The 27244-nt window shown below is 44.4% G+C and overlaps 1 protein-coding gene across 2 annotated transcripts; it reads right to left on the bottom strand.

Annotated features, from left to right (window-relative positions):
* Positions 1 to 831: 831 nt before the first annotated feature.
* LOC115159395 (protein phosphatase Slingshot homolog 1) lies at positions 832 to 24854 on the bottom strand. 2 transcript variants are annotated; one of them, XM_029709057.1, is made up of 16 exons: positions 24536 to 24854; positions 24306 to 24416; positions 22647 to 22684; positions 16174 to 16274; positions 15199 to 15263; positions 14985 to 15106; positions 14822 to 14890; positions 14182 to 14247; positions 13509 to 13703; positions 13226 to 13319; positions 12859 to 12987; positions 9866 to 9912; positions 9506 to 9652; positions 9065 to 9265; positions 6225 to 6861; positions 832 to 5958 (listed from the first exon to the last, which is right to left on the bottom strand). In XM_029709057.1, exons 2-16 carry the CDS (start codon positions 24384 to 24386, stop codon positions 4825 to 4827), a joined length of 3126 nt encoding a protein of 1041 aa, XP_029564917.1. In that variant the 5' UTR covers positions 24387 to 24416; positions 24536 to 24854; the 3' UTR covers positions 832 to 4824. The 2 variants fall into 2 exon arrangements, with proteins under 2 accessions (XP_029564917.1, XP_029564918.1); XM_029709058.1 differs by lacking the exons at positions 22647 to 22684; positions 24306 to 24416; positions 24536 to 24854 and adding an exon at positions 18134 to 18944.
* Positions 24855 to 27244: the final 2390 nt, after the last annotated feature.

Below are 27244 nucleotides of genomic sequence, written 5' to 3'. Positions count from 1 at the left end.
TATAACTCAATCGGAATTGATGTAACCTATCCATAAAGTTGTCATGGTAAGAGCATTTTCTTAATGTCATCTGAGGCTAGAGATGCAGAACAGAGGTAGGGAGGCACTCACCCCAGTCCGAGTTGTGGAATCCGCGGGCCTGCCTGTCTGTCTGTGTCTGTCTAGCCTGTTTCCGTGAAGGACTAAAGTAGTTTTGTTGGAGGTACTCCTTCCACTGTCAGTCTCCTTTGCTTACTTGCACATCCCTGCCCATCCCGTGATGTCAGAATGACTTAATTTGACTAACTCAATAAGAATTCTCTGCCTTGTGGATTTAACCAAGCCCATGCAAAAGCACTAACGCAAACATATACTGCTGTTCACAAGAGACAAAACCCTCCTTGCACATCCCTGCAATTTGACGCATAGCAGTAGACTATCAGTCCTTTCTTCTAGTTAATATAAAGCTGAAACTCTGCAAGGTCTATAAGAGGTCAACACAAATCAGTCATTATATGGGTACCATAACAAAGATTCCAGTGAACCGTATTTAAAACTATAAATAAATGGCTTGTATTTTAGAAAATGTTTGCTTCACGCAGTGTGGAGGAGGAAACATGGAACTTCAAACTGGCTGCTTAATATAGCCTAGTAGAGTGGCTGTCCTTTGAGGCATAATTTTGCTTGATGCAGGAAAGTCAGATTAAAGTTAGCCTTAGAATTTTGTTTCTTATGTGGTGTGATTCAGAAAAGATTGGTTACCAATGGTCTATGTGCATGTAGTTGCAATGCAAGTGTCAGAAGAGGGACTGTCTCCTCTCCATTAAGTATGATCCACTACAGGCCAGCAGATAGGTTATGCAGAGGAAATGGTTTATTTCCATCATTCACATCCACTGGACATCCTTTTAACAAAATGTAAAATAACATTTTAAAAAGTGCATTACACATTAACATAGTGCAAAGAATAAGTTACAGCTTAAAATGTAAAAAATATATAACAAAAACAATCAATCAATGTAACAAAACTTACTCTCAATATGATGATGTATGTTTTAGGAGTTTTCATTCATTTATGCCTTATATGCAAAAACATCTCTAACACTTGTTGATGGTAAGGAATGAATATCAGGGAAAGATGGCAACTTGTACTCTTGACATGAACTACAATAAGTTCCCCCTCTCCCTATGTCTCAGTGTCTCTATACCCAGCTTTCTGTCTCACTCTCAAAGCATTGACCAGTTTAAGGATTGTCAGTAAGGGCAGGTGAACCCTAAGATGCCTGGGAATGTATATATAAAACTTTGTTCTGTACCCATTTGCACAAATAAACCCCTCAGACTTTGGTCTCAATAATAGAAAACAAAATAATAGCAATTGATGGGCCTGTCAAGCAAATACACGTGGGAGTGAGAGCTTGTGTACTCCGTGTGTGTCAAGATGTCGCTTTCGAGGGGCATCAGGGTAATTATTTTGGGGGCAGAGGGCAAGTGGCGTTTCCATGGATACACTCATTCACAATGACTCTGCAAAGCCTGTGACGAGGTTAGGACAGACAGAGCTAAGGCCAGGGTTAAGGCACTTATGTAGAAATCATTAAAAAAACAAAAACATAAATAATAACAGTGCAGTAGCTTTAAGCATCAGTTGTGACGGACTAGTTCAAGACACTCCTTTTGACAGCACTTAAACCCTCCATCATATGGCCTACTGTTGACTGCTATGAGCATGACGTAACACTGAGCACCACTGGCCAACCAAACAGATTCTACAATAATGTCTTCACCACACCAGTGTCATCAAATAAATAGTTGAACTTTCGGGATCTAATTCCACTCTTTCTAATATTATAGGGTATTCTGTAAACCTTTAATAACCTGCTATGTCAGAAGTTACATCATGCTTATAACAGCTACATGAAGGCATTATAACAGTGGGTAGGAATAAAGCGCAAACCCAAATGATATATGGTGACCTCAAGTGCTAGACATCTGATTGGCTGAACTAGATTCAATAAAAATTAAAAAAGGGACAGGGGGCAGTTTTGTAGACAAATCCCAATTTAAAACCCTACTAATTCCTATTCCATTCTAATAACTGTATTTCCTGTGAGGCAACCTCTTTAAAATTGAATACCCACCAGTGAACACAGGCAAATTTATCCAGTGCCTTAAGTGCAGTAACTCAAACGCCACAAAGTGTTCACTGACCACAGAACCCAACCCATTAATGTGGCTTGTACCCAAATTAAATGCAAATTTGCTTTGACCAGTACCTCTGAGTAACAAACACTGACAATAGTTACTAATATAACAAATGCAGAGCCACTCATATGATTAAAGGGATAGCGCACCAAAATTACACATTGGTTTCCTTACCCTGTAAGCAGTCTATGCACAAGGTATGACAGCAATCCATTCTTTGGTTTAGTTACTCTGGCACCATTTCTACATGCTAACATTTTAGCATTTGTGGCACAAATCCCATTCAAGTCACGGGCCCGATATTAGCTTTTTCAGCGTATCATGTCCAAATCATCCGAAAGTATCCAAAATTGATTGAGAAACTCAAAGTCACTTATAGATGTTTTGAACATGATGCACAAAAAAAATCTAATAAAATGGGGCCCATGACTTGGAAACAGTGCTAGGGAAACTACACCACAGCATGGATTTCTGTCATACTTTGTCCATAGACTGCTTTTGTTATCACAAAACAAAAGCAATCTTGTCTACATATAGTATAGGCCATTGCGTCAGTGGCAATGACATACGTACAGTTCAATTGAAAAAAAGTTGATTGATCCCCCTACTTTAAAAGGGTAACAGTTGTTTTGCACTCATACACAGACAGCTTTTCCATCTTCACATAGCACTACTGTCACAACCATGGTAATAAACTCCTGATATATGCATGCGCCTGCACACACACACACTGCCACCATCACACATATTATCCTTGCACACTCAACATGCCAAATGCATTAGTTTATAAACAGCCAAACAACTTTCAAAAGCATAATAACACCCTTGGGGCAAAGTAAGTTTAGGCTGGCCACAAAGAAGTCAACTACCTGTATATTATGTGCCAGTTTATCAAATTAGAACATATACTAAATAAATACTCTAACTGATAGGGGTTAAGTTAAGATTGGTCAAACAGCATGCGGGATGGCAGAGCCTCCAGTCAGACTTGGCCTGTCATACTGTACTGCTGCTCTACACACAGCTTCGGAAGTGTCTCATGTCTGCTGTAAATAAACTAAAACTTCTAGTAGCTAGCTACTGATATTCTACAGACTGCAACAGAAAGCAGAATTGTAACCCCTTTCTGAGAAACTATGACGGTGGATAATCGTCCATTCCTTCCAATGCCTCAACTTCCTTGTTTGGCTGTTAGTGTTGCCATGCTAATGCAAAAGGCTGAGAGAAGCTGGCTCTTTCCCAAACAGATCCAGCTAAAGCCCATTACGCTGTGCTGCTAACATCACAGACACATTTGGAACTCCCAGGTCTGTCAAAGCAAAAACAAGCTGTTCAAACAAATATGACTTATACAGTAGTTCTGCTTCAATGTATGGCAACGATTCCGTTTTTTTTTTTTTACAGTACAAGTAAAGGTAGTTCAATGTTGCTCTGGCACAAAGACAGTTGAATAAAGCCGGTTTCACAAAGCTCCTACATCTACTGTGCAATACCACAAATGTGTGTCAATAGGGAGGAGAATAAATAGAAGAGGAATGCCATCAGAAAAACTTGAACCTAACGCATTTGATTGCCTTTTGAGAGTGATGCAGAGATGATGGAAGATAGATATGGTGTCAGACACAGTATGTCTGACTCCAGCTGGTCTGGAGAAGAGGGGACAGAGCACTAATCAGTGGTAAAGTAGAGTAATACAGCGTTGTGAAATCCAATCCCGAAATGATTTGAACTCTTTCAGTTGCCCACAAATCCTCTCAAACCATACAAGGATGATGAGTTCTCAATCAGATCATTGAACTACTGTACCTATTGCCATTGCACAGTAGTGGTGAAATGCCAGCTGTGGCAAAAACGAAACAAATCCAACGTTTATATGCTCCCTCTAAACTGCTTCAAAGAAACAAACGAATCCAGGAGAGAATGAAAAATGGGATTTAGTCAATATTTTATCTCTTTCTGCGTTTCTTCCCATCATCCATAGCATTGCTCAAGAAGAGGCTGTAGCCGTGGCGATGAGGACACGTTGTGTAACACTATACGGTCATGAATGGAATATTGACCACTTTTCAAGACATTACTTCATGAAGTACCTCAAAATGGAGGAGGGCTGGCTGAGCCAGTCATTGAGAAGAGAGGCAAGTCAACAAAAACAGTCATGGACTAAAATATTCTTGAGATGCTTGTGTTCCGACTGAGGTACACTGCTTCGCTTGAAGAGGCAAGAAGATGCTCATATGATGAAGTCGTTATTCGGTGACACAAAAAAACGCACAAGGAAAATACAGTGAGTGAGGATTCAATATTCAACAGTCAGTCTGTTCAGGGGCACATGAGGAGATGTTGAACGAATCAAAGCAGAGGCTCAGTTGCACACATTCATTGAGCTCCATTGAGAGTGCCTTCTCCAACAGTATCTCTTATTTGGATTGATAAAACAGACAGTACATGTATGTATAATAGGAATTGTGTTGTTCTTTTTCTTTCTTCCAGCCAACATGCTGTTAATATGTCTCAAGAGACAGAGGAATCTCCAGGCATGTCTCCAGGACACCTCTAGCAAACCTGGCAAACTTCCTCCATCAAACCTGCTCCCTAAGTTCTGACTGCGGAACCTGTCTGGAGGAGACACACTGGAAACAGTCAGCTCCTGGGGGTGGATGGGGGCTCAGAGGGTTCCTCTCCCCCTGGTGTGGAGGGGCAGGCTGGTGGCTCGGTGAAGAACAGCTGGGCCTGATCGTCAGCTAGGTCTGAGAGGTCCTCGGTGGAGAAGGTGAGGCCTCCCAGCTTGGCCAGGGAGCTGGAGCGTTTGAGCAGGGAGGGGACGGTCAGGCCGGCCAGCCTCATGCGGGTTTCTATCTCCTGGGTGCGCTGCCGGACCAGGCCTTGGTGTCCTCCGCGGTTGCTGTGGAGGCTGTCGCTGCTGGAGCTCCGGGTGAGGGTGGAGCCGTGGGGGGAGGACACGGGGGTCCAGGTCTGGGTGGACCCCTGGGGGTACGACACCGGGGTGGTGTTCATCTGGGGGTCTGCGGCTGTGACCGTGCAGCTGGTAGATGGAATGGGGGTTTCAGAATGCATCCTAACATCCCCCTCCACCTCCATTTCCTCCACCGCCAAGTGCAGGTCCATCTGCTCAGCAAGCTCAGCCCCTGAGAGTGGACCCTCCATGGCCAAGCCTGAAAGCCTCTCCAGCTGTTCTGCCCTCTGCCTCACCAGCCCCATCCCCAGCTCAAGCCCTGTCCTCTGTAGCTCCACTCCACCAGCAGCAGGCTGCAACTCCACCCCAGCAGGCTGCAACTCCACCCCCCCACTAGGAGACTGACCTGCTGGCCTCTCCCCGTCCAGGCTGAGCTTCATAAACGTGAGCTCCGTGATGGCTCCGGTCCCAGCCTCCCTGCCAGGCCTTGGCTCATGCTCTTCCTCCTCCTCATCCTCCTGCAGCTCGTCCATGTCCTCCGTCTCCAGGGAGCAGTGTCTGTCTCGGGGCAGCTCCTCGCAGCTCATGGGCGACACCAGCCGCTGGCGGTAGGCCTCCAGGCGGGCAATGGTGGCAGGGAGGGTGCAGGGGGAGTGGGGGGCGGGGGTGTTGGTGAAGTGGGTGCCAGGGGGGTCTATGGAGATGGTGGGGACCACCCCGCAGTGGCGTGTGGGGTTAAGGCGGTGGGTGCGGCCTCCTGCCGGGCGCTCACAGCGCCGCCCTGGTGGCAGACGCTGGCAGTCTTTACAGGACTGGTAGGAGGGCTTCACTTTGTAAGGGTTTCCAGTGCTAGCACTGTCCTAAACAGAAGAAACAGAGAGAGGGAGGGAATGCATGGTCAGACAAAGGTCTCGAAGCTAATAAAACACAGATATTATGACACCAATAAGATGCTGGTCCCTGAAATGAATGGGATCGAATAATGACAGAAGCATTGGGCATTACAATTACCCTCATGTAAGCTTAATATTTTAACCTTAACCCCAAGCCAGTTCAAGTCAAAATAAACCCAACTTTTACACCCCCATTTTTATAGATACAGGTAGCTATTGACTGCCCCACTCACGTCGAAGGTAGCGGGGCAGCTGCGCTTGGCAGCCAGGCGGTTACTGTTGTTGGCGTTCTCGTTGTTAAAGCGGTTCATGTTGACCTGCTCCTTCCTCTCTTCGTCCTCTCTCGCTCCCTCTCCTCCTGCAGGAGTCCAAGCCAGGGCGGCCATCTCCGCCTCCTCCTTCTGCGCCTCCTCCTCGTCCTCCTCCTCCACCGTGCTGAACTCCAGCCTTAGCCTCATGTCCTCCAGGGGCTCCAGGCGGCCCCCACAGGTCTGGGCGGCGGTGCCCTCCCCGGGCAGAGCCAGCTGGGCCATGGGGAATCCCTCGTCCTCCAGAAGGGCGTCCCTCTCCACATCCTCGATCTCAATAAACACCCTCTCCATGCCCAGCAGGGGAGGGCCGCGCACTGGGGTGGAGGGCTCGCTGTCCAGGGCCGTGTCCGACAGCCGTCTGAAGTAGTAGTTGTAGTTGAGGGGGTCCAAGGGCTCCACCTCCAGGCCCAAGCCCCGACAGGGGGAGGCTCCGCAGCCCTCTCCCCCCCAGGCCTCACCCTCCACGGGAGTCTCCTCTCCACCACAGCACTGGCCAGACGCCTCATCTGGGTTGTCCTCCCCTCCCTCGGGCCTCCACAGCTTGTTGTGGCGCTGCTTACTGGGGGACAGGGGGGGACGGAGTTAGAATGACCATGTGTACAGAGCATATGCATTGTATACAGACAGACATCATAGACATAATGAGATGCTTAGCCACTAATAAACATTCAGTCATTATCTGCAGTCTCTCTACCAAGCTAATAATACACGAATAACCTTACAGATAGCTTAACTCAGCTGACCCCGTCTAAACAGCTACTGTGGTAATTTAACGGTCACATTTGATCTGATCTCTATGCAGCGAGTTAGGTAGAATACCTCATGACTGCAGTGGAGTGAGAATGTAAATTAATGGTAGAGACTCCTCGTAAGGCCCAGCTGGTTACACACTGCCTTCAGAAAGTATTCATACCCCTTGACTTTTTCCACATTTTGTTGTGTTACAGCCTGAATTCAAAATGGATTTGTTTTCCCCCCCTCACCCATTTACGCAAAATTCCTCATAATGACAGTGAAAACATGTTTAGACATTTTTTCAAATGTATTGAAAATGAAATACAGAAAACATAGGTATTCACACCCCTGAGTCAATACATGTTAGAATCACCTTTGGCAGTGATTAAAGCTGTGAGTCTTTCTGGGTAAGTCTCGATGAGCTTTGCACACCTGGATTGTACAACATTAACACATTATTTGAAAAATTCTCCAAGCTCTGTCAATTTGGTTGTCATCGCTAGACAGCCATTTTCAAATCTTGCCATAGATTTACAAGCCGATTTAAGTCAAAATTGTAACTCGGCCACTCAGGAACATTCAATGTAGCCTTGGTAAGCAACTCCAGCGTAGAGTTGGCCTTGTGTTATAGGTTATTGTCCTACTGAAAGGCGAATAAAATAACATGACGCAGCCACCATTATGACTGAACGCAGCCACCATTATGACTGAACGCAGCCACCATTATGACTGACGCATTATGACTGACTGACGCAGCCACCATTATGACTGAAAATATGGAGTGGTACTCAGTAATGTGTTGTATTGGATTTACCCCAAACATAACACTTTGTATTCAAGACAAAAAGTTAGTTGCAGTATTACTTTAGTGCCTTGTTGCAAACAGGATGGATTCTGTACAGGCTTCCTTCATTTAACTCTGTCATTTAGGTTAGTATTGTGGAGTAACTACAATGTTGTGGATCCATCCTCAGTTTTTTCCTTTCACAACCATTAAACTATGTAATGGTTTTAAAGTCAACATTGGCCACATTATGAAATCCCTGAGAGGTTTCCTTCCCCTCCGGCAACTGAGTTAGGAAGGATGCCTGTATCTTTGTAGTGACTGGGTGTATTGATACACCATCCAAAGTGTAATTAATAACGCCACCATGCTCAAAGGGATATTCAATGTCTGTTTTTTTTTACCCATCTACCAATAGGTGCCCTTCTTTGCGAGGCATTGGAAAACCTCACTTTGTGGTTGAATCTGTGTTTGAAATTCACTGCTCGACTGACGGACCTTACAGATAATTGTATATGTGTGGTGTACAGAGATGAGGTATTCATTCAAAAATCATGTTAAACACTTACTGCGCAGAGTCCATGCAACTTATTTTGTGACTTGTTAAGCACACAATCTCAATTAAATACATTTTAATTTCAGCCTGTGACACAACAAAATGTGGAAAAAGTCAAGGGGGTACTTTCTGAAGGCACTGTATACCTGAACAGACCTACATACCATAAAACTTAAATTAAAACGCTGAGTCACAAATAGCCGTCTATCCCTTTTAATAGCCGGGCCACTGCACACATTTCAGCAAATAAACAGCTATTTCAAATAAACGCTGGGTCTAAGTGAATTGTTTACTATTGAACTTCCATACCGTAAAGATTGCGCAAAAGACGATAAAGGAGACAGCGGTGTGATTTGACATGGTCGGCTCAGCGAGTGAGAATGGTGCTAAAGTACAAAATTGGGTTGATGATATGCAGCCTAGTCTTCGCAAGTCGGATCGCCGATGGATTTGTTATTATAAAAGGTTTATACTGGTCATATTTGGTCACAAACAAATGTGGTAGTCTTTCCAACATTTTATTGAGCAAAAATTGTGTGCATTAAGGAAATACAAGCCTGGCTCAAATAGAAGCCTGTCTCTAATAAGCACCGGTTGTGTGTGATTGAAGCAAATAAACACCTGGGCTATTAATTTAAGTTTTACGGTATACCTGTATGGTACCCCAGTCTACCCTGACTGACTCACCTAGCGTCCAGGATGCCCTCGTACTCGGCCAGCTGCCTCATGAAACCAGCGTTGGGCCGAGCTATGCTCCTCTTCTGCTTCACAAAGTTGTAGGCCTTCTCCAGAGTCCAGCCATACTCCTTCATGGCATACGCTATGACCGTGGAGGCTGACCGGCTCACACCCATCTTACAGTGGACCAGACACTTAGACTGGTTCTTCCTGTGGGGCAATAATACGTTTTACATTGAAACCCTGCTCATTTAGAAGATGTCTTATCCATAGTTACTAGGCTGTCTACATAGTTTATAGGATAACTTTGGCCAAGACAGAGGCACTAGCCACTATTTCATAGCCTACATTGCCTTTATTGATGTTCTGTGGTGAATACTTCACATGCTCCCATACATGTTAGCCGTTCAAGGAGTAGGGTTCAGTTTGTTTTGAGAAGTAGGCACTCACTTGGCTCGGACAATGAAGTTGTAGGTCTCGTTCCAGTGAGCCAGCAGGTCTGTGGCCTCCTCGTCGTACACCCGGATGTTGTGGTAGGTGAACGTGCCCGGGAAGAAGTTGTCTATCTCCCTGGTCACGTTGAGGATGTGGCCCACACTGCATCAAGAAGAAAGAAAAAAACATGTCAGTCTTTAGTTCAGTGGTGCTAGCGATGTTCTAACAACAGACCTTTTTGTATTGGTAGGTCTTTTGAAGGAGAGATTCAACAATGACTTGACAGAATAATACAACGCTATGTTTGTGAGCCAGGGCTGGTGGTTAGGGAGCAGTTCTAGACATAGCTTTAGTGTTTGTGAGACGCCCACTCACCCACAGTCCCGTAGTTCCTCTAGATTGGAGGCATTCCACTCAGAGCCCTAGAGAAGAAACAAACAAAGGAATGCACATCAAGACAACTTAGTCAGGTTACAGGGGTGAAATGAACTGTAACACCAGGGTTACAGTGAGAGGTGTGGCAGGAGTTCAGAGGTTAGCGAGGAGGACTGTACTTACATTTAAGTCATTTAGCAGATGCTCTTATCCAGAGTGACTTACAGGAGCAATTAGGGTTTAGTGTCTTGCTCAAGGGCACATAGGCAGATTTTTCACAGTCTGCTCGGGATTCGAACCAGCTATCTTTCGGTTACTGGCCCAGCGCTCTTAACCGCTAGGCTACCTGCCGCCCTGTGTTATCTAAGGGCCTCTCTTTTGTACCTACATGTACAGATAAACCATTCGATATGAAAGTAGATCTGTTTAAATTCTTTCGGAAGATTGAACTTAAGCATGTGTTTTCGCAAAACACTGTTTCGGGCCTAGAAACGCATCAAAGTACTGGTACCCATTTTCAGCCCAAAAGCAAATTCTGTCCCATGGTTAACAACTCCTCGATTAATACCTATTGTAGGTTAGTCGAACAAGAAGCCATGTCAGTATATACACACGAGACAAACAAACCACATTCAGAAGAATCTCACTAGAACAGAAGAACAGGCACTTAATGAATTAATGAAAGATTCCTCTTTGGTTATTAAACCTGCGGATAAGGGGGGTGCTGTGGTTGTTTTAGACTATGAAAAATATAAAGAAGAAATTCAGAGACAATTGAGCAATGAACGTTTGTATAGAAAACTGAGTGTTGATCCCACAAAGGTGTTCCAAAGGGAAATATGCTCTAATCTGGAGCCCTATTAAACCACCTTCTCAAAACCTGAATATATTTGCTGCAAATGTGCCATACGTCCATGCCTGTACATTTTACCGAAATTACACAAACCTAAAACACAACTAGGCAATTATCCAGGCAGACCAGTGGTTGCAGGAATAGGCTCAATGCTAGAGCCCTTGTTGATCTTTGTAGACTCTTTCATTAAAACTCATGTGCAAGCATTGCCATCTTATGTAAAAGACTCTATAGACTTCATAAACAAGATCTCACCAATAACGGGTTTAACAAAAGACTGTATTTTGGTCACATTAGATGTGGAGAGTCTATATACGAGCATTCCCCATGTGGGGGGCTGGCAGCCCTAGCTCACTATTTGGGAGACAGAGACACTAACAAATATCCACCAACAAACTTTATTCTAGAGCTGGCTGAATATGTTTTGACGTGTAACTATTTCAGGTTTGATGATGAATACTACCTCCAAACGAATGGAACATTGATGGGCTCCACATTCGCTCAGAGCTATGCTAACCTCTATGTGGGTCTTCTTGAAGAACGTTTTGTTAATAATGAAAACGAAAATCAATTTTTGAATAAAATCCTGAAGTGGTATCGATATACTGACGACATTTTTTGCATATGGGAAGGAACTGAACAAGAGCGGTCAGATTTTATGGCACCACTCAATGACATTGACCCCAATCTCAAATTCACTATTGAATGTGACACTCAACGTGTTCATTACCTCGATATGTGGATTGAGAAATCAAATGGAACCCTGTTTACAACTCCGTATAGAAAAGAAACGGACAGAAATACTCTATTACAGGGGGACAGCTTCCATCCTGAGTCATTACAAAGAGGACTTCCTAGAAGCCAGTTTTTCAGACTGCGCCGTATATGCCACTCCACAGAGGATTATCTAGAACAAGCAGCGGAGATGCGCATTAGGTTTCTAAGAAGAGGCTATTCTCCAAAATGTATGGATGAAGCTCTTCATTTGGCATTGGGAAAAACACGAGATGAACTGCTACAAAAAAGACCCTGTAAAGCTAAAGAACACTCTGAAATGTTCACAAGCACAAATACTTTGTACTCGCGAAAAGTGGGAGATGCGGTCAAGAAACACTGGCATATTTTATCATCGGACCCAGCTTTGCCGGCTGAATTTAAAAATCCACCACTTATTGTCTATAGGTGAGGTCGCAATTTACGCAATAAATTGGTTCATGCCAACTGCCAGCCACAAAAGAAAATCAGCCAGGCTCTTTTACGCCCTCTTCCAAATGGTAGTTATAAATGCAGAGGATGCGCACAGTGCAACAATATGATGAAGTGTGAATATTTCTGCCACCCACATACAGGAAAACGGTTTCAAATAAATGACATTATTACGTGTTCCATCACCCATGTTATTTACATTATTAAATGTCCATGTGGGCTCTACTATGTAGGTAAAACCTCTCGTTCTCTCAAACAGAGAATCACTGAACATAATAAAAGTTCAGTCAGGAGAAAGGACAGGGATTATCCAGTCGCAGTACATTTTAATGACCTAAAACATGACATTTCTACCTTTCGATTTTGTGGAATAGAGAAAGTCAAGATATCAGACAGGGGAGGTGATATTAATAATACTCTGAGTAAAAGAGAATGTTTTGGGATTTTCACCCTCCAGACATTAGTTCCTAAAGGACTTAATAATAAAATGCCTATGTATGTTATGTTGTGAATTTGAACATGAATTATCCTTATTTAAGATTACTCTGATGTTTTTCGTACAATGTACCCAATGACTGATGAAAACCTGCTCGGTAGGTCGATGTCCTCATTGTGGTTTTACAGACGTGTTTAATATGTCTTATTTACACACTTTATTTGAATATTTATGAAATGTATATTGTTATATTTAGTAGCACTTATTTGTTTTTTCCTTCGCCTCCAACCCCTTTCGATGCGTGGAACGGATGTGGGTGGGGCTAGGTCTACATAAGGGTGCTAATTTTTTTTAAACTCACAAAAGCTCTGACGAAGGCCGTGAGGCCGATACGTAAAGCTTATTAAAGATCAGTGATACTATCAAGGGCAGTGTGCAGGTTTCCTTTTTCCTTCATGGATACAAAGAGACCATTAGGATGTCAAGAAAGGTTATTACCAAGTAGAGGTGGTCGAAGATGAGTGTGGCTTTGTCCATCTGACCCAGGATCAGCAGCATCTCGTTGTCGATGAACTCTTTGTACTCCTTCAGGTTACAGCTCATATGCTGCTCCAGCTCCACACGGATCTGGGGGCACATATCAGGTATTAGGTTGCACCATGGTACTATACCATACATATAAGTGAAGTTGGGAGGACTAAGTACAAAAAGTGCTAGAATTTCTTAACAGTTCAACTGACATGGATGAAATTACCCTCAAATTAAAGACGACAGTCTGCACTTTAACCTCAGTCATTGTATCATTTCAGAGCCAAAACAACAACAAAATGTGTCACTGCCCCAATACTTTTGGAGGTGACAATACCTCCTTGGAAGTGACATTCTCCAGGTCCCGGAACATCATAATGCTGCGCAGTTTGGCTTTGATTGCACACTCTGTTCTCTCGCTCTCCGTTGGCCTGTTCAACATACGTCAATACATTAATACAATTATGAATGTAACCAGCACATTTCATTTCAACAGAAAAGGCCTGGTTAACACAATAATGGACATACAGTACCTTCTGAGATTGGTAATGTAACTGAAAATGAATCATACTAAAATCAACTGAAGTGAATTTGACTAAATCGGATGAGTGAGGTCTTACCGGTCGACGAACATGGCAGGTGAGTCGGGCCGCGTGGTCTCCAGGTCGGTCATAGCATTCCACTCGTTGATGCAGCTCTGCTCGGAGGTGATACAGCTCTCATAGAAGCCCATCCAGGTGAGGGCCATGCCCCCGGGGAAGTAGTTGTGCCTGCGAGACACCTCGCATGCCTTGTGGAGGATCTGCAGGGCAGACCTGAAGACACGCCGGTAGCAGAAGCTCTCAGTCATAATACAGGTTCACAACAGCAACTGTTCAGTAGCTATTCTACTGATCTAATCACATGGAGAGTCAGTCTTTGGATCATTGATTTTTAATGACGGCAGGAAATTCAGAGCACATTATTAAGGCGGCTTGTCAAATCCAGAGCAAAATATGAGTCTGCTCAGAATGAAAACAAATTGTAACGTCTATTGACCAGTAGATGGTGCATGGACACTGCCAGCGTTTCTCAGCATCACAGTGTTACCAGCCTGAATAATTCCACTAGTAGTTTAGGATTTTCATTCCATTGATTGTTGATATTAAGATGAAACCAACACCACAAGCTCAAGGTGCTACAGTACTGTCCATAGACAGTCACTATGGTTTCAGGGAATGTAAGGTCACCAGAAAATGATATTCTGAAGTACCCAAACGCAGTATGAATTAAAAACACAAAACAGACACTTACCACATGGCCTGTACAGAAACAGGCTTGAAGACATGTGTTCGTCCTCCTGTGGTCACACTAAATCCTCTGAGGAGAGAGAAGATGGGAGGATGAAGGATTAGGTTGGGTTCATGGACAGATAGAGGGAGAGATCGAGAGAGAGTGGTTTGAGAACACAAACGGGGCTGAGCTATAGTGGCTCGGGATGCTATTCAGGAAACAAACCAATGGAACATTCCTCCAGCATAGAGAGAGGGATGACTTTAACAGCTCAGCAAGAGCTCATCTGCCACATGGAGGGATGAAAACGGCTGTAGTTCACTGTACTGCCCACTGGAGGGCAAAGTAACTCATTCTGCGTCCCTTACAGGGCTGAGCCGTTTGAACGGGCTTAACGATCAGAGATACTTCATGGTTGACTGTGTGAATCCAGCTTGATTGTCTGTGGGATGTACTGCGTGTGACACATACCGTATCTTTGTAGGAAGTTCCATGTATACGTATGTGGGGGGTAACTACTGACAGCCATGTTATTGAGGAAAAATGTACTTTCTATGCCTGTGACGTGGTTGTCCCACCTAGCTATCTTAAGATGTAAGTCCCTCTGGATAAGAGCGGCTGCTAAATGACTAAAATGTAAATGTAGAAGAGCAGCACTTACCCATCTCCATCTAAATGGATCTTCGCATCACTCCATAGCGGTAGCACCATCCCGATAGAGCAGCTTTTACTGGGAATAATACAACGGAATCAATCATTTCTCTAAGACAACAACAAACCGCATTGTAGTCCATCACTGCTGGCTGAGGAGGAAAGACGGGTACCTGTCCTTATCGGTGAAGTCCATCCCCAGCAGGATATTCTCCTCTGTGTCCTGGCGACCACTGGTGTAGACCACAACCATGTACCGCACGCGGTCAGACCAACCGCTCTCTAACCGTACAGCCTGGGGTACAGCAGGAGGAATAGGTTACACTGTGTAGCATCTGTGCGTCAATCAATATGGATGGTAAGTACATTTGTTGGGATTTGACTCACCAGTTTAATGCGGTCCTCAGAGCGGAGGGTGTTAATCATGACCTGCAGGTGTTGAGGTAAGTCACCTGGGAGAGAAGAGGACCACATACCATAATCCAGCTGCTTCAGGTGGTGTGTCCCGATCAATCAAACCAATCTACCCATCAGCCATATCTTGTAGAACTATTTCCGGCTCAGCTATCCAGGTTCCTATTTAGGTACCTCCTGCAGGTTGATCCAATTCCAACCACAGCAACACACATCTGTACAGAAGTTACACACGGCAGGGCAAAACCTGAACAGCTCATGACGGGACATGAAAATAAATCGGGAATGGTGTACCAGAACATCTAATCTCAAGTACAACCCTCGGCTAAACTGATGCAAACATGCAGAAACAGTCAATCATATGTGTTAACACACAGACAAACGGCAGGTTTATCAGAGCTCAGCATTGACTTGAACGCCTGGTGATGTAATCAAAGGAATCCGGAATGCTCCTCACATTGATCTTGTGTTTAACCTGCGTATCATAGGGGAGGAGAGGGGAGGGGTGTGTTTGGACACCAAAATGAAGGGATAGCACTCGCCAATCGAACAAATGTCAACAACAACCCTGCTATGAGACATGCTGTATCAGACACACATATGCCTACGGGTACATACACACCACCGAGGTAACATCAGCTGCACTGCGGGTTGGTTAGTCCAGCTTGGCGAGTTTATGTAACATCTTGATGGGAAAATCAAACAAGCAGGATGTGGAAAACCGGATCTACAAAGCCCCTTTACTGCTAAAAGCAATACCTGCCTTGAGGGCACTCAATCAAAGGCCAGGTAATCATTCAGTGAACATGGGATAAACACAGGCTCAACCACAAAAGCCAAGCCAACCTCAGCAAATATGACCTTTTCTTTGCATAGAGCTTTAGCAGTGGCATTGTCACAGTTCACTGAACAACGGGCTCAGTGTGTGCCAAGAGTGTTTGTAGTTACCTGCGAGTTTGTGGTGTGTGGGTGTCTTGGGTCCCTGTGCATTGGTGCCCTGCTGCAGGAAAAGGGCAGCTCCTTTGACCATGAAGAAGCTCTCGCTGAGGCTGTAACACAGACAGACAGACAGGCAGACAGACAGGGAAACACACACAGGCAGACAGGGAAACACACACAGACAGACAGGCAGACAGACAGGCAGACAAGCAGACAGGAAAACAGGGTTTACAGACGTCTCAGACTGCATCAGTATCCAGTGGTTTGATGATGTAACAGAGAATGGGGAAGCATTCGTTTGAGAAGTGAAAGAGCACATACTGTACTGTAAGTAGGCAACAGATCATCAGAAAGCCTAAATAGCGTGTTGGGCAAATCATTATACTGCTTGGACAGCTTAAGCAGTGTCTGTGGCAGACCGTACTTCTACTGCGTTCTACTCAGAGGACATTAGAAACATTCACTCCATTCTACACCTGTCCGTTCTCCCTTCCCCGTTTTGTTGTGCTCCATTTACGTAGGTCTACAGATGAACAGAATGTCTGTTGTCGCAAAACTACTCAGCCACAGCCTACTTTTACTTCCCATGTCTTTGACAGACACCAGTGAGTTCACTTCATTGGAGTAAAACAGCCATCGAAAGTTAATGTGGAAGCTCTACTGCAGAATATCACAAGGTTGATGTGGTTCAATGAACTGTCCAGTATTCTTCTCACTTATCAATAAGTGAGACTGTTTTTCTCTAGAGCCAGGAATGGAGACAATGACCTGGAAATGTCAAAATGTACCGAGGGCAGAATCAGGGAGCAGAGCTACAGTGAGAGAAAGAGACAGGGTGGGATGGCTGTTAATTGCTTTTCAAAGGTTCAGTGACCAGCAGAAAAGGACATTCCGAGCTCATCAGTAAGTGAATGTCAGCAGACTTTAGAGACCTTTCCTTGATGAAATATTCCCCTGACAGAACATGATTAGGTCCCCTGACCTTTCGGGGCGGGAGAGGGGGGCAGATAATTGTGCCCACCACTGTAATATGTCCCCTATCTAGCCAGCACCATCCCTCCCTTGTCTGGCCAGGGATGGGCTCTCCTGACTGCCCTGTGCTGGAGGCACTGACCACCCCCGGATAAAAGCTAGGTTTTCCTTGGACTCCACAATGTCCAGGAGAAACAGAGCTAAGTGGTCACTGGCCATAACATTGACCAAAAGGAACAGAGCTGGGCTTTGTTAACAGGCAAGCTGCCCTCTCGCTCTGCCACCACACAAAGACTGGTGTGACAGAGTGGGTCCGTCACAAGAGCTTTTGTTTCTGTTCAGCTGTTACATCGTATTGTTTCTTTTCAGAATGTCCTGAAAAGACGATGATGACGAGGGTGGCCTCGGTCAAGAGGTCAGAGAGTGGGGTACCATAGGAAATCAGTTGGGTACAGAATATGTAGCTCATCTTTCAAAATGTCCAAAGTCCTCTAAATGGGATGTACTGCAACAATAATCACAATCCAGAAACAAGAGTGACAGGTGGATGTATAGACCTAAAGGTTAATCAAATATGCTCCAGCTACTGTTGATCTGTCCATTACACTATTATTGAGAACAAATCAGAGCTAATACCCATGTCCCTAAGACAGCTGGGAACAGTAGACGTCTAAAAAGGAACACTCAAGAATCTAGACAGCAATTAAAACAATACCCGTAAGCAATTCCAACAGCACGATCAAATGCATAATTAAAGTACACTTTGTATTTATGTCTAAGAAAAATAAGTTGTCAATAAAAAGGCACAGAGCTATAAAAATGGATGTTACACTTTGTTTTACCAATGACTAATAACAGAAAATGCAGGTCACACAATATATGCACTTCCAAGTTACAACCGTTCAAACCATCTTTGCTACCACTTATCAAGGTAATAATGCCAGTGACAGAAACACTTAGGATTGCCTCTCCTGGAGTGAGTGTGCTGAGGACTTACATTCGGTAGATCTCGCTCTGAGTCAGGACTGCGTTCTCCACAAAGTGAGGCAGCATGGTAAGCATGGCTTCCTGCGAGGGCTCCACCACAAGATGCATCCTGATGCTGGTTACTGGATCTCTCCCTTAGTAGCGTTCTGGTCTACTGGCTTCCTCACAAATTATAGCTTCATAGCACATCCATGTGCAAAAATTACATTCACAACCATTTTATGCCTCAAAAACTACATTTGGCTTCTGAAGCACAATAGCCAAGATTGCCTTGGGTTTCTTTTTTTTTTTCTTCATGTAAAAAGGTGTAGATTGGGTTGAACTAGTCTGATCATGTATCCTGTCTTGGTCTGGTGTGTCTGTCTCTCCCTCCTGTCCGTCTGGGTTGTGAGGATTAGTCTTCAGACTTCTGCTGCGTCTGCTCAGCTCTGTTGCTTATCTCTTCCTCACAGCGCGCTTGAGCAATCAGCACTCCCTCCGCAACACTCCTCCACAAAAGCTCTATTCAAGCATATTTCGCGTTGGCTGGGTTGGGTGGCAGGGAATCTAGCTCGGCTCAGCTTCAGTCTACAAAGCACGCGTCTGTAGAGCGGAGGCTGTTTGACATGAAGGATCCCAGAGGATCTCTGATGAGACACTGAGCCAAAGGAAACATACTACTCATTGAGTGGCATATTCAACTCTGTATGAACCACAACTCGTTCACAGAACACATCCAAGTCCATAATAGTCCAAACATAGAGGCTGAAGCAATTTAAGAAAGCTACTAGTTAGACAACACACATACCAAGGAGATCTCCCCTTTCTAAGTCCCTGCATGTAACACAGACACACACACACACGAGGTGAGCGCTCTCCTTAGCTGTTGCATAACCCTGTCTGGTACTTTGGGTTTCTGGCTGAGGCAAGCAGGGTGCTGTGAGTACCTTCAGGCTGCTAGAGGGTTGAACGTGGATCAGTTTTCTGCCTGACTGATACAGTATGGCCTTCAGAGAAGGCAGGTTGAAGTTTATTGTCATGAGTCTTGTCCTGGAGGCAGAACTGAGCCATTTCCCCTTAGATATGCCAGCTGCAAAGTCAAAATTGGCTATATTGTAAAATTTCTTTAAAACAAAAATGTGCTTTTTGGTATTCATTCAAGGTTAGACATTAGGGATAGCAATGTGGTTAAGGTTAGGTTTATAGTCAGATGTATGACTTTGTGGCTGTGCTAGCTAGTAACAACTGCAGAGCAGCCTAAAGAACAAGATTCATGATGAAAAACGCTAACCTGCTCAGAGAGGCAGACTCGCTGACATCACCGGGTCCACAGGACTGAGAGAGGACGAGATGAGCAGGTCTAACGTGGATTGGGCTGGGCCGCTTCCAAAACAGACTCTTCAATAAGCAATGGTGTGACTATTCCGCCCTACAGCGAGTCTCTGGGTTGGTGACTCCATCATTATCAACTCAAAAGTCTTTGTTTTAGCCCAGGGGTCCACAAACGTTTTGGGGCCGGGGACTCCTTTTGTGATAGCAAATTCATCAGGGATCCCCTCATAATCAGAACACAACTTGAGTTAGATAAAAGGTTTTACTATGACTTCAGCAGCGCATGACCGGACGAACCAAGTCTCGGGCCCTGGGAAGGAACATTTTAAAGGCCCGCCTCTTGGCATCGGAGAGAGAATGTTGCAGTTTTCAAACAAATAAATGTCCTGCAATTCTACACGTCATCATGGGGCAGAGAGATTTTTTAGTTGTTGCAGCTTTAAAGCTAATATCCTGCAATCCTACACCCTCTAAAAACGTATTCCAGACCCCTTGGACAAAATTGGTTTAAACTGTTAGTAATATAAAAACAATATTAAATATAAAATTATTATTATTTTTGATCTGGCCGCAGATCCCCTGCAGCACCTCCACTTTGAGAACCCCTGGTTTAGCCTTTTAACTAAAAAAGAACATGCAATGATGCTTGATTCAAAACCCCTCATATCAATCATTTGGTTTAGTTTGTGTGTTTTTTATAATTCCCTCATCCTCCCTGCTTCTTCTGCCAAGAGAGCAGGCAGAAGCAGCTCTGCACGAAAGATTTTACATCATCAAAATGTCTCTCCATCCCACCTTTCAAACATTCCTCTATCTGCCTGGTGCCACCAAGAATGTAGTCTACCTTGTCAATGTTAGAATCTCAACACACCCTGTATGTATCATGTCTACCAGATGGGGGAATATGTTGTGTAAGGCTCAAACCTCCCTTGCCCAGTCAGGTTGGACTAGAGAACAGAGTGTGCAGCCAACACTGGGCCTACTACAATGGCCAAATAGGTCTTATCACCTCTCTTACCAAGAAACTCTGACAGTCTAATCTAGAACAAAACAAGACCATTACATCACATCACATCCTGCTGTAGCCGAGCAGAGGATTCCATCTGTGCTACTCACCCCCAGCTCTGCAATACAGCTGGATAGTGTTTCTGGTTTGATGGAATGTATGATAGCGGTTGATGGGAATGTTAACTCTGGCTTGAACCATTAACACTGTTATTACAGTGGATACAACTAGGCCTACATCTAGGTGTAGAAGGGTCCTCTGATAGGGACATTTCATGTACTACTGTAATGGGCTGCAATGGCGTGTGATGTTCCATCCCTTTTGCAAGCGATCAAGGCTGAGGGCCAATTTATTGGATAATAGTTATACTAAACTCAGCAAAAAAAGAAACGTCCTCTCACTGTCAACTGCATTTATTGTCAGCAAACTTAACATGTGTAAATATTTGTATGAACATAACAAGATTCAACAACTGAGACATAAACTGAGCAAGTTCCACATATTCCACATGTGACTAGCAGAAATGGAATAACGTGTCCCTGAACAAAGGGGGGGGGTCAAAATCAAAAGTAACAGTCAGTATCTGGTGTGGCCACCAGCTGCATTAAGTACTGAAGTGCATCTTCTCCTCATGGACTGCACCAGATTTTCCAGTTCCTGCTGTGAGATGTAACCCCACTCTTCCACCAAGGCACCAGCAAGTTCCCGGAAATTTCTGGGGGGAATGGCCCTAGCCCTCACCCTCCGATCCAACAGGTCCCAGACATGCTCAATGGGATTGAGATCCGGGCTCTTCGCTGGCCATGGCAGAACACTGACATTCCTGTCTTGCAGGAAATCACACACAGAACGAGCAGTATGGCTGGTGGCATTGGCATGCTTGAGGGTCATGTCAGGATGAGCCTGCAGGAAGGGTACCACACGAGGGAGGAGGATGTCTTTCTTGTAACGCACAGCGTTGAGATTGCCTGCAATGACAACAAGCTCAGACCGATGTTGCTGTGACACACCATCCCAGACCATGACGGACCCTCCACCTCCAAATCGATCCCGCTCCAGAGTACAGGCCTCGGTGTAACGCTCATTCCTTAGACGATAAATGCGAATCCAGCCATCACCCCTGGTGAAACAAAACTGTGACTCGTCAGTGTAGAGCACTTTTTGCCAGTCCTGTCTGGTCCAGCGACGGTGGGTTTGTGTGCATAGCCAACGTTGTTGCCGGTGATGTCTGGTGAGGACCTGCCTTACAACAGTCCTACAAACCCTCAGTCCAGTCTCTCTCAGCCTATTGCAGACAGTCTGAGCACTGATCGAGGGATTGTGCGTTCCAGGTGTAACTCGGGCAGTTGTTGTTGTCATCCTGTACCTGTCCCGCAGGTATGATGTTCGGATGTACCGATCCTGTGCAGGTGTTGTTACACGTGGTCTGCCACGGCGAGGACAATCAGCTGTCCATCCTGTCTCCCTGTAGCGCTGTCTTAGGCGTCTCACAGTACGGACATTGCAATTTATTGCCCTGGCCACATCTGCAGTCCTCATGCCTCCTTGCAGCATGCCTAAGGCATGTTCACCCAGATGAGCAGGGACCCTGGGCATCTTTCTTTGGGTGTTTTTCAGAGTCAGTAGAAAGGCCTCTTTAGTGTCCTAAGATTTCATAACTGTGACCTTAATTGCCTACCGTCTGTAAGCTGTTAGTGTCTTAATGACCGTTCCATGTTCATTAATTGTTTATGGTTCATTGAACAAGCATGGGAAACACTGTTTAAACCCTTTACAATTAAGATGTGCGAAGTTATTTGGATTTTTACGATTTATCTTTGAAAGACAGGGTCCTGAAAATGGGATGTTTCTTTTTTTGCTGAGTTTATGTTTTTTAATGGATATAACATTAACGCAAGAATAATACATTCTTCATCCAGACCAACATAGACCTACAATATGTGTAATTCAGCACCAAGCGTCCATGTTATTTCACCAGGACATTTCTGTGTGCCTCCTGCTGTAACCTAACCCTGGAATTCCCACTGACACCAGGGTCAGGGGTCAATATCCATAGGCTTTGGGAAACATACTCACCGATCTCCTGGCCAATGTATACCACCCCTCCCCCTACTGGAGCACAACAGATCCTTCCAAAACATTACTGCATCCTTAATGTCTGGGCATGCACAGCTTCTCAGGGAAATATGGGGGGGGGGGGGCTTACCTCTGATTTGCTCTCCGGTCATCATCACTCCCAAAATCCTGCAAGACAAATACAAAGAGAAATGTTACATATGCTGTAGGCCCACTAGAAACACAAACCAGTAATCCTTCCATCATGGCTGTGCAGACAGTACAGCAGCATGGATTGCGCAACAGCAGCACATGACCATATTATGACCTGCTATGTCCTATGCTCCCTTCATTGACCTTGCTATAATACCTCATCACAATGTCACAGTACAATGTCTCAGAGGATTCCCATCGACTGGTGGGGACATCAGAGAGAATCCTTCCCTTTAAAGATTCGGGTATATAGGTCATTACTATGGTGTTTTTGATTGATGTGAACAAGTAACTAAATAAAGACCTAAGGCCTACTGTAAAGTAACAGTTAGAGCAATGCTGTAACTCCAGAGGACAGAGGGCAGAGTAATTGTGGTTGTTTGTTGCATCAAGTAAGATCTGCGCATAAAACTCTGTCGGTGTTCCATGAAAGGTTACAGAAGTTATGGTGGCCAAAAGAGCACTGACATAGGCCTAAACTCTGTGCTTGACCCGTGGTGATGTCGAAGAGGTTATTTAATCCGACAGCTCAAACTAATCCAATCCCTCGTAGCAACATACTCTAGATACTTTCAGGTATACAAGAGAGGAATACACAGGATTATACTGTAGGTCACCGACTCAGTATGAAATCCTTTCTGCAGCAGTATCTTTAATGATGTAATTAGTATGACATCATTTCTGCAGCAGTCAGCCATGTGTGTGTTTGTGTGCGCGACTGACTGCTACGATGGGAATTCAAGCCATAATGGTTCATTGGCCTTTGAAAGTCATGGTATATATATATATAAAAAAAAATGCATCATATGCTTTATTAGGGAGATCAGAAGCCGGAGAGATGTACTACAGTGTATGTTTTAACTGAACTTAGGTTTTAAAAACGTTCAATACACTTGCATTGAATACAGTGTATCAGCGCTCTCTACTGGCCATACCAGGTCACTATCTATGATCTCATATGTTTTGAAATATTAGCTCACACCTGCCACCGTAGTATTTTGACAGTGAGTTGAACCATTAAAACGAGCGGGTACCAACCGCAGCATCCCTGGCTCACTAGTGATGTAACCGTGCATATTAATAGGCAAGTAGCTAGTTGTACTATTCTGATCAATCTCACTCTATTCCATATGCCAGCCAAAGCAAATTCATTTAAACAAATTACTTTCAAAATGTGCAAAAGCCTGAGTTCATACTTTAATTAAAGTACCTACTGTATAAACGCATATTTGTCTTTTAAACCACACAAGCTGAAGGCACAAATAAAATGTTGCCACACGCAATGAATGCATTGTTCTAGTAACTAATCCCCAGCTCAGATTTTGTTTACAAGCTAACGTCGCGGGGCTGGACTAGTTAACCATTCTAAACGCCACGGATTCCAGGAAGTCAACTATTAAACAATGTCCATACAAAACTGTTTTGCCGTGTTAAATAAAAAGTCACAACATTTGTAAAATTCTATTGACAGCTGAAAGCGTTCTCTGCTCTGCTGGGCCTAGTGGGTGAGGGACGTGGGAATCGGGCGCATCCCCGGCGTTTCCTCCACGGCGCTGCCTATAGCGAACAACCCCCGCGCTAGACAGTTTCCACTTACCTCCCCCGCGTTGGTGGTGGCGGTACTGGCGGTGGATGCTGCGCTGGGGGTGGGAGAGCGCTGCAGGGTTACCAGGGCCATGGTGGGCTGCTGTTACGGAGGAGGGGAGTCCTTTGAATGGGAGAAAGAAAGGCGCGTTGCTCTGGGACAAGATGCGCCGAAATTGTCCCTGTCCAGCACAGGAGAAAAAGCTCAGGATCGCATTAAATATTCTTTGCCTCTGATTTTACCATGATACACCCATCACAGGCTTCCGCCTCGCTCATCCTCCACAGTTCGCTTTAGAATAGTCATCTGTAAATAGTTGTAAAGGCAAGTATAACATTCCGTCCATCTGTGTTATATGCCATTTTATCACGCAGACAAACAAAACATCGTAGATATCATGAGGAGCAGAAATTACATGCGCTTCTGTTTTACTGCCGGATACTACGATTGGCCGCTTCAATTTGCGTGCGCGCTGTCATTGGGCAAATGTCGTCAAGGTGATTCTGGCCAGACTATATTTTTGAGACTATAGACCACAGACTATTCTCTGCGGAGTCCCCAACAGGCGGATGTTCCGGTGTTGTGCCGAAAAGCCCCCCCCCTGCCAGAATTCTCCCCCCCTTCGCGTGAATGCGCACGCACTCAATTCTTCACAGCTGCGACTTGCTTGAAAGTTGAGATTTCTGATCACGTTAGGCTGCGTTTCATTATTTTTTTTTATGTCGGTTTGATCGCGGGGAGGCACTAATAATGTCTACAGTTCTCGGTTTGGTTATTTGTTTCAAGTGTATTAGTCTATAAATACATCTCTTTGCCAAAATTCGTCTTATTCGACTAGTAGTTGTTCTGAAATTTGTATTGATTGCCTACATTTTACTCCCTCCTCTGTTTGTTTAATATAACACACATACATTAATTATTAATTTCGGTTGACTCTAGCCACAAAATTAAGGAAATTAGAAGGGGGGGCGATTTTGGCAAGGCTATTTTCTTGCCTGACGAAATTCTCCCCTCTTCTATCTTGGGACTGCAAGGCCTGGCACACTTCTGAATAATTTTGGTAACTCATGTTGACCAGTAGTGTGTGCCACAGAAAGTATTTGACTCTAGTGTGACGACCCTCCCGCTCTGTCTGCTGTATTTTCTCTCTTTGCTCTTGTTCCTTATTAGGATGCCAGTGGGCGGAGCTGGAAGGGTCGTCAGCTTGATGGGAAACACCTGGGCTCGGGTGTGTCCCAGGATAAAGACACCTCTTCCACAGTCATTGGGGAGACTCTCTCCATGCAGACACCTTGTTTTTGGTTGTGATAGTTATGGTATCTAATAAATATATATTTTTGATACTCCTTGTCTCCACGTTGTCTCCCTTTTGTTGCGAACTCTGAGCCGGTTCGTAACACTAGCCACAAAATTAAGGAAATTAGAAGGTGAGGGGGGGGGGGGGGGGGGTAGATTTCGGCAAGGCTATTTTCTTGCCTGCCGAAATCCCCCCCCTTCTATTTTGGGACTGCAAGACTTGCCAATGCAATATAAAGTCAAAAGAAAAAGCCTGGAAGGAAGAGATGACTAGAAACGATTCGGTTGACTGTTTTATGTGTGTATTAATTGTCGGAGTAGAGGACCTTGTGCATTTCAGGTAAAATAACTCAATGTTTATATCCCAGGACAAATTAGCTAGCAAGTGCAAGCTAACTAGCTAAATTGCCATGCATGTTTAATGCTTTTTGACCTGTCCCCAAATTAATGTCATTGGTTCAGAGTTTGTTTTGACATTTAACCTGCGTGTCGTGATCGCGTTTGGTGTAGGGGGACAAAATAAATTTATGCACGATGGTGCACGCACGCAGCCGGTTTGGGTTCCGTGTTAGCCTCCTTAGTTCCAGTGAAGGGAAATCTTAATGCTACAGCGTACAATGACATTCTAGATGATTATTTTCTTCCAACATTGTGGCAACAGTTTGGGGAATGCCCTTTCCTGTTTCAGCATGACAATGCCCCCATGCACAAAGCGAGGTCCATACAGAAATGGTTTGTTGAGATCGGTGTGGAAGAACTTGACTGGCCTGCACAGAGTCCTGACCTCAACCCTATCGAACACTTTTAGGATGATTTGGAACACCGACTGCGAACCAGGCCTAATCGCCCAACCTCACTAATGCTCTTGTGGCTGAATGGAAGCAAGTCCCCGCAGCAATGTTCCAACATCTAGTGGAAAGCCTTCCCAGAAGAGTGGAGGTTTTTATAGCAGCAAAGGGGGGGACTAACTCCATATTAATGCCCATTAATGCCCAAGTAGTTTTTTTTAATGTGTACCTTACTTTACAATTTATATTTTTGGCTACTTTTACTTTTCTACATTCCTTTGGAAAATAATGTACTTTTTACTCCATACATTTTCCCTGACACCCAAAAGTACTCATTACATTTTGAATGCTTAGCAGGGCAGAAAAATGGTTAGAACATCCCTGGTCATCCCTACTGCCTCTTATCTAGGGTGCTCACTAACACACATGCTTAGTTTGTAAATTATGTCCGAGGTCTGGAGTGTGCCACTGGCTATCTGTAAATTTGGTTTGCTTAATATAAAGAATTTGAAATGATTTATACTTTTACTTTTGATACTTAAGTATATTTTAGCAATTACATTTACTTTTGATACTTAAGTATATTAAAAACCAAATACTATGACTTTTACTCAAGTTGTATTTTACTGGGTGGCTTTTACTTGAGTCATTTTCTATTAAGCCATCTTTACTTTCACTCAAGTATGACCATTTTGCACTTTTTCACCACTGATAGCTACTGTAACTATTTAGCTTTTTGTACCTGTTGTTGGCGCTTGTTGACCCGCAGTGTTGTGCCAGTCCCGCTTGATCTGGTGCGATTCAGAATGGCCATCGACGATCTGTTTGCATTGCAAGACTCAACCCATTGTCCAATGTGGTTTTCCA

The sequence above is a fragment of the Salmo trutta genome, chromosome 23, assembly GCF_901001165.1.
Source record: "Salmo trutta chromosome 23, fSalTru1.1, whole genome shotgun sequence".
Lineage (NCBI taxonomy): Eukaryota > Metazoa > Chordata > Actinopteri > Salmoniformes > Salmonidae > Salmo > Salmo trutta.
This window is presented reverse-complemented; position numbering and strand designations above follow the sequence as displayed.

Bases quoted from the DNA above. Each gene is read 5' to 3' on its own strand.
- LOC115159395 (XM_029709057.1), bottom strand. From the start codon at position 24,386: ATGGCCCTGGTAACCCTGCAGCGCTCTCCCACCCCCAGCGCAGCATCC. The intron at 15,264-16,173 runs GTAACTACAAAC...CTTCTCTCCCAG, and splicing joins CACACACCACAAACTCGCAG to GTGACTTACCTCAACACCTG. The intron at 14,248-14,821 runs GTAAGTGCTGCT...CTCTCTCCTCAG, and splicing joins ATCCATTTAGATGGAGATGG to AGGATTTAGTGTGACCACAG.